This window comes from Lissotriton helveticus, chromosome 1_1 (assembly GCF_964261635.1).
Source record: "Lissotriton helveticus chromosome 1_1, aLisHel1.1, whole genome shotgun sequence".
NCBI classification, from domain to species: domain Eukaryota; kingdom Metazoa; phylum Chordata; class Amphibia; order Caudata; family Salamandridae; genus Lissotriton; species Lissotriton helveticus.
In genome coordinates this window covers 1,833,715,268-1,833,727,574 of record NC_136057.1, presented here as the reverse complement: position 1 = coordinate 1,833,727,574, position 12,307 = coordinate 1,833,715,268, and the positions used below count along the sequence as shown (strand labels likewise).

At 40.6% G+C, this 12,307-nt stretch overlaps 1 protein-coding gene across 1 annotated transcript in view; it reads right to left on the bottom strand.

Annotated features, from left to right (window-relative positions):
- The window catches only part of LOC144753527 (guanylyl cyclase C-like), a 632,982-nt gene that overhangs the window by 568,025 nt on the left and 52,650 nt on the right, over positions 1–12,307 (bottom strand). Inside the window, exon 3 of the mRNA XM_078641183.1 lies at positions 5,826–5,893. Coding sequence (XP_078497309.1) covers positions 5,826–5,893 — 68 coding nt within the window. The remainder of the gene's footprint in view (positions 1–5,825; positions 5,894–12,307) is intronic.

Sequence of the window (12,307 nt, the reverse complement as noted above, 5' to 3'; positions counted from 1 at the left end):
AACCTGAAAGAGATCCAGATTCTGAAGATCGACAAGGAAGTTGACATCTGGAAAATTCAAATGCGAATGAGGCATTGAATGAAGATAACTAAGAAATTGTGACACTAGATTCTGAAAATGATGAAGATCTGCTAGAAAAAGAGGCAGAAAAGGAGTCTGTAAAAGAAATTGTTCAAGATCAGGAGAATATTGAAAAGCAGATCGGAAGCTCTGGAAGAAGGAACGAAAATTCTGAAACTGGGAAGTTGGAAGTAATTCAAGAAGAAGACGAGTTACCGAGTACCAGCTATAAGGATGATGTTCCTAACAGAGTGAAACTGCCGAGTAAAGAAGAACCTAAATTTAGATTTGAAATCTCAGAAACTGAATCAGATAAAAGTGATGAAGAATCTGAAATAAGAAATTTTAGGAAAAGAGCTTTGAGAGAAGAGTGTAATTTGTCTGAACCAAAGAAGAAGTTATTTGGAAAAGGAGATAATTGGCCTAATGAAAACGGAAATCTAAAATTCAAATTGGTGAACAGATCAAAAGAACAAATTAACGAAGTCTCAAGTCAGAAGAGTGATTCTGAAAAGATAAATCAAGCAGGAAAGAAAATAGAAGTAATTAGCAATAGAGCAAAGAGAGTAGTAAAACCTAATCAAAAGTACAAGTCCCCTGAGTGGACTTACATAATTATCCCACCAGTCGTGGAAGTAAATAGTAGTAGCCAGGAACATTTAGATGACATAAGTGACAACGATTGAATTTGATTCCATTTAAATTTATTTTTGGCATAAGGCTGAAGAAATTGTGTTAGGTGACACAAGGTCGAAGAAATTGTGTTATCTGGAAAAACACATTGATGTAAGACGCAAGGTCGAAGAAAAGCTGTTAGAAAGTAGGGTTTTCTTTAAAAAACAAAAAAAATTAAAATAGGGGGTATAGTAATTTTTTATTTTTAAATTTTTGTTTTTTTTGTAAGGCTCTTGTTCTGAGTAAAAGATGCCTTCTGTTAACAATAACTCAAGATGTTCCATCTTTAGCAGATGTTGCAAAATGTCTTCTATTTGTGTGATTCTAATAATCTTACTCTGGTTAATTTTAGCTCTCATTTTTCCTTTTGGAGTTGACAAGGAGTTGTACAAAGCTAACATGACAAGTAAAGCTATGGCTAAACAAGATAATCATGGTGCAGCAGGCAAAGCTAACAGAGTTATTGATCATAAACCAGAGATCCACCAAGATAGATCTGTTGGTGATTTTTCTAGTAATACTTTTTAAAGACTTTTATCTGAATATGTTAAGGTTATGGATGTCAAAGATTGTTATATTTGTGTGAAATTGCCCGCTTCTGTTTCGGAGGGGGTGACTTATAACATGCTTCCCCTTACTTATGGCATTACTTGCAGTGTGATAGCTAGTTTCTTTTATCAAACAGGTCGTTTAGAGTACTATTATTCGAATTATGATGAAATCTTTGCAAATTTAAAAATTGATAAAAGCTTGAATAAACATAAACATGCTAAGCAGATGAGGGAATTTTTCATTGTAACTAATGAACGGACCTATGAGTATGCTTTTAGAAACAATTTAACTTGTAAGTTGAGAACTGAAGAAAAATCCTTTTTTAATCTGGTTGAAGAGAGGAGGGCAATTTATAAAAGAAACGAAATGCTGAAACAAACCAAATCTAAGTTTTGGCAGATTGAGGATGAAAAGCTTAATGGTAGAATAGAGAATGTTGCTATTCACATAGATAAACCTGTTAGTGGAAAGCTTTGTATTAGAAGAGATAACATGCTTTTTGACAATTATTTTGTAGATGCTAGTCAATGTGAAGATACTTATCAAATTTTAGGTGGATGGTGATTCAAAGGTGGCAAGGATCCAATTTTTCCTGGAATTTATTTTGTGTGTGAGGACAAAGCCTACTACAATCTCCCAGACCACTGGTATGGGACTTGCTATATTGGTTTAGTTTTTCCAAAAAATTTTCATGTTGACAGAAATGCAAAGGGTTCATTTGAAATCAGCAATCATCTGAATAAATTCAAAAGAGAAAGTTTTTCAGAAATTTTGGGAGATATTTTTGGTGCAGTAATACCTTTGGTGGGTATAACCCTGAATGCAGTTAAAATCAGAAAATTGTCCACAATTGTTGACAGATTGTCTACTGATACTGCTAGTGGTTTCCAATTAGTGGATACTGAACTTATTGCCATGAGATCTATGGTAATGCAGAACCGTCTTGCTCTTGATATTCTGCTAGCTAAAGAGGGAGGAGTTTGTGGAATATTACATGTCCAGCATTGCTGCACATATATTCCTGACAAGAGTCAGAATATTGAAATGTACATTAAAAATATTACTGAGTTACACACAGAAATAGAACCTTTAGAAGATGAAGATTTTTCAGAACGTTTGAGCAAAAGATTTGCAGCAATTAAAACCTGGTTTCAAGAGATTGGTAGTTCAATTTTAGGCAAAATACTGACTCCTTTATTAGTTATAGTCTTTGTGATACTTTTGTTAAAAATTAGTTGCATGTTACACAAGAGAAAGAAATATCTAAGGAAGAAGAAGAGGATTTATAAGCTCAGAAAGGAACAAGAAAAGGAAATAGAACTAGAAGAGTTTCGTAGAACACAATACGAGAGTTACAAGCAGACAGCAGAATGAACACTATAGAAACACTAATACAGTGAATGTCAAAACATGTTCAAGGGTTAAAATTTTGCTAAAAATTTTAGGTGTAGTTTGGTGATTTTGAAATCACCAGATGAGGGAGTTGATGGAGCGAGGTTCAGAATGATATTTTGTTCTGACTCGCAAAGTTAAACTTTCATAATATTATAACCGTATTAATAAGCATGAAATAAAATGTACTCATCAACTTAGTTTAAAATGCATACACGACATAAGGGACAAACATACATGCTTTATGTTGCAACTGCAAGTACATGAAAAATAATAAATTAACCTTGTCTATTGTCTTTGTCAATATTAAATGCGGCTGTTTAATTAATGGCATGTGCTTATTTCGTGTGCTTATGTTATGTCTTTTTGTCTTTATGTGGCATAAGTTTGAGGAGGATCCTGTGGCCTAAAAGAAGAAAGTAAATATAAATGCTGCTTTATGTGCACAGCTAGGTAACATAAATTAATGGGTTAACATTTAGCAAAGGGGTGGGCAACAGAATGGGTTTCAATACTTTAATTAATTAATGTCTTGTTTTTGTTTGAATACTAGTTTCCAAGGGAGAGGCTTAAGGCCTAGCGTTTTAAAGATGGTGTTGTCGAGTCCTGTCCAGAGAAAGCAAGAGCCCTGCATGGAAATTTTTATCACGTTGAAAATATTTGCAAACCCAATTGAAAATTGTATTATACGTGCTCTTGGAAAAACTAAATCAAGGACGGGAACCGGCAAAGATTGCCAAGCTAAGGAAGTCACGGCCTGTGACTTATAAAATGTTTCATTTTGAGGAATCTGCGTGACTTGAGAATAAGAGACAATGGACTCTAAGAAAAGTCTGATCTAGGCTTCGAGAAAGGTGATGACGCCATATGAGCTGACATCAGTCAGCCAATAAGAACACTAGATGGCAGGAGAAAAATATACTTTTTAGTGAGATTAGCTAGACAGAAAGGTATAAAAATTGCCCCCATGGGCAGGAGGGCGCTTCTTGCTTTCCGAATTCCTGAAGGGCGTGACGTGCTGAAGGACTTGTTGGCGCACGTAAGGATAATAGACTTTAATGACTTTTCCTTTTAGGTGGAGCGAGTTTTAGACAGGGAAAATAGAACTTAGGGGATGGAAACTGTTTATTTTACTTAGATCATGCTAACTGATTTTGCTTTGAATTGCCAGTCTAATATGCTTTTCCTCGAATAAGCTGCTAATAAATTGCTAATAAATAAAGATTTAATCAAAATGCTCTTTCTTTGAATAAATAATAAATAAGAATTTGAAACCACAAGCTGGTCTTGTTTATTCATGGCCTTGTTACCATCAGTTGATCCATTTGCCTTAGTGACTTAATTAAATGATAAATGTTTTAAAACCATGGTAAGAAATGATAAACTGCAGTTGTATATAAAAGTGTAAATAGTTTTGTAAAAATTTCTGATTAATTAGGTCACATGATTCAGTCGCTCAGAAATTGTCTCGTTAGTTTATGGGCCTTGGTAAAGTGATTCTTGAATAATGGTGATTATTGTGGAGTTAAGTAGTGTTGGTGAGACAGTTTTTCATTAGGAGCGCTGGATCAGAGGCTATGCGGAGAGAGAATCTTCATTAAGTATTGAACTGTGGATCTGACAAGACCTTGAATGCTGATTAAATCCCTCAGAACTGTTTTCCTGCCTCTGTGACTTTTTTCACAAGGTACGTACCTGTTTATTATTGCAGCAACTGTACGTCATTGCAGCCAAAAGTGAATTCAGGTCACTTTCCTGGGAGGACGCGAGGCCCTGGCGCACGTCAAAGAAGCTCTGCGTGGTTACGTTTTTAGACTGAGACCTGGCCTCGAGCAGGCCCAGATTAGGGCAAGGAGTACCAGTGCTTAATTCGTAAAATATTAAGTGCAGGGGCCCAAAGCTTTCCCCAGAACCCCGTGGCTGACGCTGCCGAATGCTGGGGTTGCTCATGCCATGGGTGCCTAGTCTGGATTCCACCTCATACCTTTTTCACTCGCCACCATACAGTCTCTGCCTATTTTCTCACCTTTCTTTTTCTTCCAAGCGTTCTCCATTTACTATCGTTTTCTGTCTTTCTTTTCGTCCTCATTCCCAACTTTCTAAATTTCTCTTTCCTGTTCAGGGTCAAAGTGTGATAATAAAAAATAATTGCAGGACCCCCAAAAAATAGTGCCGGACCTGCAACCACCCGCTCAAATTAAGTACTGTGCAACCCTCACAGTTAGAAACATAGACGTGGACGGAGAAACGGAGCAGAGTAAGTACTAGTCCCTGAATGGTTTCAAGATTCCGGTGACTGTGATGAAATAATGAGACTGTTCCACGGGGAGGAGTTGAGCTCGTGCCCACTGGACTGAACCACTTTTGTACACCAGGGGATCTGTCTTAATAGTTGCCCAGGGAAAAGAAGCGCCCACAGATGCTTTAAAGTATCCTTTAAAGAGAAAGGCAATACTGCTCTCTGTGCCTTCTATAGACTTGGAGACCAAGCTGGTGCTACGACCAAGAAGTCTGAAGGGTGACTAGAACAGGACCTTTCTGGGTTTTTGATGGGCTTCTTTCCACTGCACCCCCACTGTGCGGCCTTCAAATGTGGCTTTAAGGCGCCCAGCCCAGTATGTGTATCAGTGTCTGAATGAAACACTCCATTTCGGTTTAGTATTGTTGCCTCCTATCAGACGCAGAATCCAGCTCTAGAGTTTCTGAAACCGCTATACAAACTCCCCAAGAGGCACAAGGACAATCCCATTAGCAGACATCCGCCATCCCTAGGTCAGACACCTCTCAGTAAGGACAGTGACCAGAAAGGTCATCTTCACTAGCCTGCCTTAGCATATATTGCCCTCCACTTACTATAAAAGAAAAGCATTTATCTTTGTACAAATACCAGAAGTTACCTAAACCCTTCACCAACACTGGATGTGAAAAGATGGCTCAACAAGGGACACATATTAACTCTCAAATAAAATCCATTGAAGAAGGTTGAATTTAGCAAAGAGGAAACGTATTTTTGAGGTATAACATCCTACTGCTTTTTGGGTTGTGCACTTTCATCTTCTCCAAAAGGGTACACTGTAGGACGGGTGATCTGTCCATCTTTGTTTACATACTAGTGACTGACGTCCAAAATATACTCTGGTACTTACGTCAGCATCTGATAAGTGGCAAATGAACAGGTGGGACCGAGGATGATGCAGCCCAGTCTGTCAGACCTCTGTGAAAGGAAAAAAAATGTAATTCTCAGAAATTGCATTTGTGTGTTACAAAAAGTACACAGTGTCAGCAAGTCCAATTTATTTATTTTATTTTTATTTATATTTGGCTTCATGTATCACAGGCTATGCCCCCATAGGCATCAGAGTGCCGAAGAACGAGAGAAGGTAGTATTTTTAATCCAGGTGCAATTTTTATACTGATGTTGTTATAATATAGCCTTATAACCCGTCATAGTGGGCTATACAGGCCATTAATGACCTGCTCCAGTGTTCACTGGCGAGGACCTTTAACAAATGAGCAGGACTTTAATGCGGTATAGCTCAGCTACAGAGGGCTGTAAGTCTTTTAGAAAACTCTGTTACTAGAGGGCAGAATGTTCTAACAAATAAAACAAAGGCCCAAAAGGAGGAATTGAAATCCCAGCACCGTGAGGCCTTTTATTCACAGCAACAGCTGTGAACGACATTGGAATGTTGGAGCTCTGGGCTTCTAACCGCCATTAGAATCTAGGAGCATTCCACTGTCTTCATTGGAGCGCCCAACATTCCAATGTTCTAATACATATTACAAAATGAATATTTAGAACATGAGAACAATATTGAGTGGCAGGTCCACAGAGGAGAGAGAGGGTAAAAATCTGTAGGTCTGGCTCTCAGTAGCATGATAGGGTTTCAACAGCAGTCACTCTTGAAGAATCTATTTAGCATTATGACATGTAATGGGTATATGAGTCAGGTCACTCTTCTGTCACTCTTAAGTGGACCCTAGCAAACAAAGTCTGAAACCTGGGTGGCATTTCCAACTCTAGATAACAATGGGAATATGCCATTTACAAGTTGGATATTAATCTATTATCTCAGCTCAACTTAATTTGTATGACAAATGTCTACAATATTGTAAGTATCCACGTAGGAGTGTGCTATCTGTCCACAAACCACTTCAGCATGTATAAACATCTTATGTAAACTCTAAACACACAACAAATGTAACCTCCATATATAAGGAATTGCTCAATAAATGTGCATGAGATGCTGTAGGAAATTAGGATCTACTTTAACCCCTTCCACGCTCATGACGAGCTGGGCTCGTCATGAGGTAGCCTCCTCGCACGCTCATGACGAGCCCAGCTCGTCATGAAACATGGGAATGAGTAAATCCCAGCACAGGAGGGGAAAATGCATAGCATCGATGTGGTTAATGGGTACCCCCATTTTTTTGCCTGGGGCTATGCTGTTTCTGACTAGTTTGACTGGGATCCTGCTAATCAGGACCACAGTCTCTGTACTTTCTCCCCTAAATTGGATGGTAAGTACCTAGGTACATCCCAGATTGGCTACTGGCATGGTACTGAGGTACCCAGGGCATACGTGCACCGGGGGTTCCCCCTGGGCTGAAGCATGCACTATGCCACACCTGGGAGACCACACAAACTGATAATACAGGCCTGCCATTGCAGCCTGTGTAAGCTGGTGCTAGCACCACTTGCAAAAAATAGTTTTTTCTATATCTGAGGTCACTGCACTTAAAACCTATAAGTCACCCCTAAAGCAGGCCTTTTCAATCCTCACAGCAGGGTGCCCGGTTCTAAGTGCTCGGGTGCCCCTGCATGAGCAGGACACCCCTACAACCTTCGGAGTCCATTCTACCGGGTTGTAAGTGCCTCAGCCATAATGATATATAGAGTGGCAATGTGTCACTATGCGATGACCATCTCTAAACTGGCAGTAATGAACCCTGTCATTTTTGGTATCAAACATGTTGGAATCATACCCCGAACACTATAACTGGTGTGGGAGGTATGATCACATGCACTGTAAATCCCCTCCAGGAGGCCCTCAGTGCTCCCGGTACCAGTCTTCCAGAACCAGACAGCAAGCTAGGGTTGCTGCTGGCCAGAGACATGATTCTGCCCTCCTGCTGCTGAGCCAAGCTCGAGCAGGGAAAGGTAGAACATTAGATATCCTGCCAGAGGGAGGTGTGACCACCTCCCAGACAGGGTTTAGTTTATTGGGACAGAGTGGGGGTGTTTGCCAGTGCCACTGAGACTGCTTGAAGGCAACACTTGGTGCCTTCCTTGCATACTCCAGTTCAAACCAGTTCAGGGAGCTGTTGGCTCCCGCTCTGGCGCGAGACTGGACAAAGGACATGAGAGTATCCTCCCCACTTTCCAGCCACTCCTCTGGGAGAGACCCCTGAATCATCCCAACCCTTTCCTTAGGGTACTTAAGGGATTACCTGTGGGTAGGTCCCTAGATTCGTTGTGGGATTTGATTCTGATTCAACTCTGCGTCATCTTCAACCGTCGGGACACTGTGTCAGACTGACAGCATTGAACTTTGCTTTGGGAAACCGAGACTGCAACCAGGAAGACTTTGTCTGCTCCGAGTCTCAACAACCTGCAAGTCAGCTGCATCAACCATGTCCGTGCTCCATACAGGTCTCTCATAGGGTCTGTGGACATCCAAGGCATCCGAAGGAATCTCCCTTGGAGTGAAAGAGTCACTCCTCTGCATTTGCAGGCACCACAACGTAGCTGATCGGTTTGCTGATCCCGGGCTCCTACCGACTCCAACAGGTTCAGTAACACAGGTGGGGGTTCTGCAACTCCCTCAAGGCCTGCCCTGTCTTCAGACCGAGCGTTGCCTGGCCATTGCTAAGGCTGGGCGACACTTGCCTCCAGAGATCTTCGGGTCCTTTCAAGGGTCCTCTTTGAATCCAATTGGCTCCCCTGTTTGCTTGGAGTCTGCTCCGACTCACTTGCACTTGGTGAGTCCCTTGGACCTTGCTGGTCCCGACTTTGCCCCTTTTTCGCTTGCCATGTTGTTTTCAGTTGCCAAGGCTTGTTGGTGCTCCCGACAGACACCGACCCCTCAGACTCTCGACTTCCGACGTGGGACAGCTCATGATCGGTTCCTGATCTTCCACATCGTCACCTGGTCTGCACAGCTGCAGCTCCAGGGTCATCGTCAACTCTCCTACATCTCCTGACATCGGTGGGCGTTCGTCTCCTGTGCCTCCTGGGCACTCTTGGGTGGTACAGACGCTTTTCCCTCCGCTTGCAGGTACTTTTGCCCTGAATCCACCTTTGGGTTCCACCGGACACTTTCACCTTCTTCAACAGCGACAACTTCCTGAAGTCCTCCATTAAGTTTGACTGCGGTTCCGGACACCACTTCACACCTGTGCACCCAGTTTCTCTGGTGTGGGTATCCTGGTTCCTAAGGTATCCATGGATGGAGTGGTTCTCCAAACTTTTGTCTTCCACTGGGTCTCTTCAGGTCCACTGGAAAGGGTCCTTCTTCTTCAAAATTGTAACCACGACTTACCCATTGACAAGAACAAAGCACGCAGTTGTGTTCCCACTCTGCACACGGCCTCTGAGGGGTTCCTGGTTACTTACCTGGGGTGGTTCCTTGGGTCCCCAGCACTTCTACATCTTCTGGGTATAGTCTTGACTTGGGTCAAGGTTCTCAACTCACTATATTAGTATATGGTTTGGTCCACACCCCCCCCCCAAGTGACCACTGTGTATATCATGCTGCTCACCTGTTTTCTGCGCAAAGTATTGTGTATATCTCCAGTTAGGAGAACTTTGTATGTGATAGTGATATTCTTATAATAAAAACTAATTTTTATAAATATACTATGGTTTCTTTTCACTTAATCTATACTAATCAGATTACGTTCTGGTAAAACAAGCTACTTTACACTCCTTCTGGTCTAAGCCTGAATGCTGCTCTCCACAGCTACCACTTAAAGACCTGTCTAAGACCACTAAAATAACCATAAGGGTTGTATGAATTCGTGCAGGGTGCTATACTTACATAAGTGAGGACCATATACTAAGCCAGCTTCTCACAGATGCATATTGTAAAATGCATGAATGATTGAAAACAACATGATAAACTGTGTGATAACTTGTGTATGACTAAATCACTAACAGTTGGCTTCCATGGAGTAGCGTGACACCTGTCTTCAAAGTGCTACAACTCCTCATCAGAAATAGTAAGAGCTATATAAATATTCATACGGATGGAGCAAGATGGAGAAACAAATTTCTGTGTACTCCTTGTAAAATCACACTTCCATAATCATAACTTGAACTAATTGAGTGATGTGTGAAATTAACCAACCTAGAATAAAAATCGCACCTACACAGACATACGTGGGAACTAATTTTGCCTATGTTGCCATCATAATTAACTAATTATGTGATTCTGTCGTGTCCTAAAGTAATAAGCAGCTTTGAAATAATGCAGCATAAATGTGCTTTTTGTTTACGTATTTTGTGGCAAAACGTGAAGGCAGGTGAGCATATTATGCCTAAATGTTGCTTATTTCGCTAGGTAACTACTAATAGGGAAAACCTTAGTACGGGGGAGGTAAACGAGTTAGATTTCCAAAATTAACGTTCGTTTGTGTTTGTTTCTATGATAGTTCCCATTCTGGCCTGTGAGGCCATAGCTGTTTTATTGAACTGCGAATAGAAGATGAACTGAGCATGCACAGCCAAAGTCCGAGTTCGAATGCGAGCTATTTGTGCCTGATGTGAATGCAGTTCAAAGACGGTGTGGCCTGAAAGTCCAGATAGCTGCCAAAAAGGATGAGCACAATGGTTCTGAACGTGAGAAGATTCCATGAAGTTGCTAATTGAGAACGTGACTACGCCGGACATGGCTTAAACAAAGAACCTTTTAAAATTTAGCTGACGGAAGAAAAAAAATGAATATTGTAATGATGAGGTGATGCTCATACACCCCAAATTGTCCGAACTTGAATTTAGGCTGAAAATTACTCTTTTAGATAGATAGAGCTAGTGAAAAAGGTATAAAAAGTGCTGGTTTTACTGAGGGAAAAACTAATTTTCGATTTCCTCCAGAAATGCTGCTGCTATGCTGATTTTCCTGAGATGTAAGACTCTGAATAATTTTCTATTTTCCTTGAATGAGAGATGTACTTTAGTTGAGGGTTTTAATTAAGGACGTTAGGAGAATAAAATGAATTTTGGGAACTATCTGTCTTTTGCTAGTACTTGCAGTTCTGAAATCTAAATAAAATGTCTATTTCTGAATTTTGAATTTTCTAAAAATAAATGAAAATAACTGTTTGAGATAAAACTCTTATTCCTTTAAATCTTGTTTTTGAATAAAGAAATAAAGTGAATAAACTTTTAGACATGCTAAATTTGCTTTTAATAAAAATTAGAAAAATGGAGAATTAAGCTGGTCTTGAGTTTTCCTACGCCTAATTTTTTTACTAGCAGATTCGTCGACCACAGTGGTGGCGTGTCTAAAGAAATCTTGTGTTAATAAAAACCATGGTAAACTAATTTAAACTGCAGATATAAAATAGTATAAATATCCAGTTTTAGTTTAGACACTCCGCTATGATACTGCAGCTCTCCTTTGAATCTCTCCAATCCATGAAGTAGGATGGAAGTGTTTTTGTGAGTGACTCGCAGTGTTATGGGCCCCACTAATGAGTACATGTATGATTTTGTACTTCAGGGAAAGGTGACATGGTTTAGAAATTATTTCCGGAGTAGCGCTGCAGCAATACCATACCATACTATACATATCATACCATATTTTAAATATTAAGGTCATAAGTTCCAATGGAAAACATGTTACTTGAGATCCTAACAAGTTTCCCACTGGAACTAGTGACTTTCAGTAGGTGGAGCAGCCCCTTTGCATAGGTCATGACACTACAAAGCCATTGAAAGTGTTTCCCCAACTCTCCATGTGAGACATAAGGGGCAGTTACCCACCAATCATCAGCCCCTTTGCCAACCGGGAAAGAAAAATGGCAGTCCCCAGGGCAGCAGAAGAGGTGCTTCTTTCACAGCGTATCAAGTGGGGTACTAGTTTTAGCAGTAGAGGTGGGAGAACACTGTGTGGTAGGAATTTTTAGCATTCTCAGAGTTTCTGGAACTTTCCTCAAAGAAATATGAGGAACATGTGTGATTTTGGCCAACGTTTGAGGTTTACAGGGCATTTTGGGCAACCTTGGAATCTCCTGGGTGTCACACTTACTTCACTAAATCCAATCCATGGACTTTATACACTGAACCCACTGAATGTCACCTTGGGGCATTATCCCTTCTCAGTACCAACCATCAGTTGGGCACTATGCTCACTCAATACCATACATGGACATTGTACTCTCTCAATACCAACAATCACTGGATTTCCCGACTCAATGTCACCTTTTGACATTAAACAGTCTCAGTGCCAACCAAAAATGGGACCCTAGACTCACCTAATACCAATCCTAGGCACTATACTCTCTAAATACTAACCATCACTGAGACAACAGACTAACTCAATAGCATCCATGGACTTTATACTGTCTGAAAACCAGACACCAGTGATGCTGTAGTCATCTGGATTCAATATTGTTGCGGGTCATT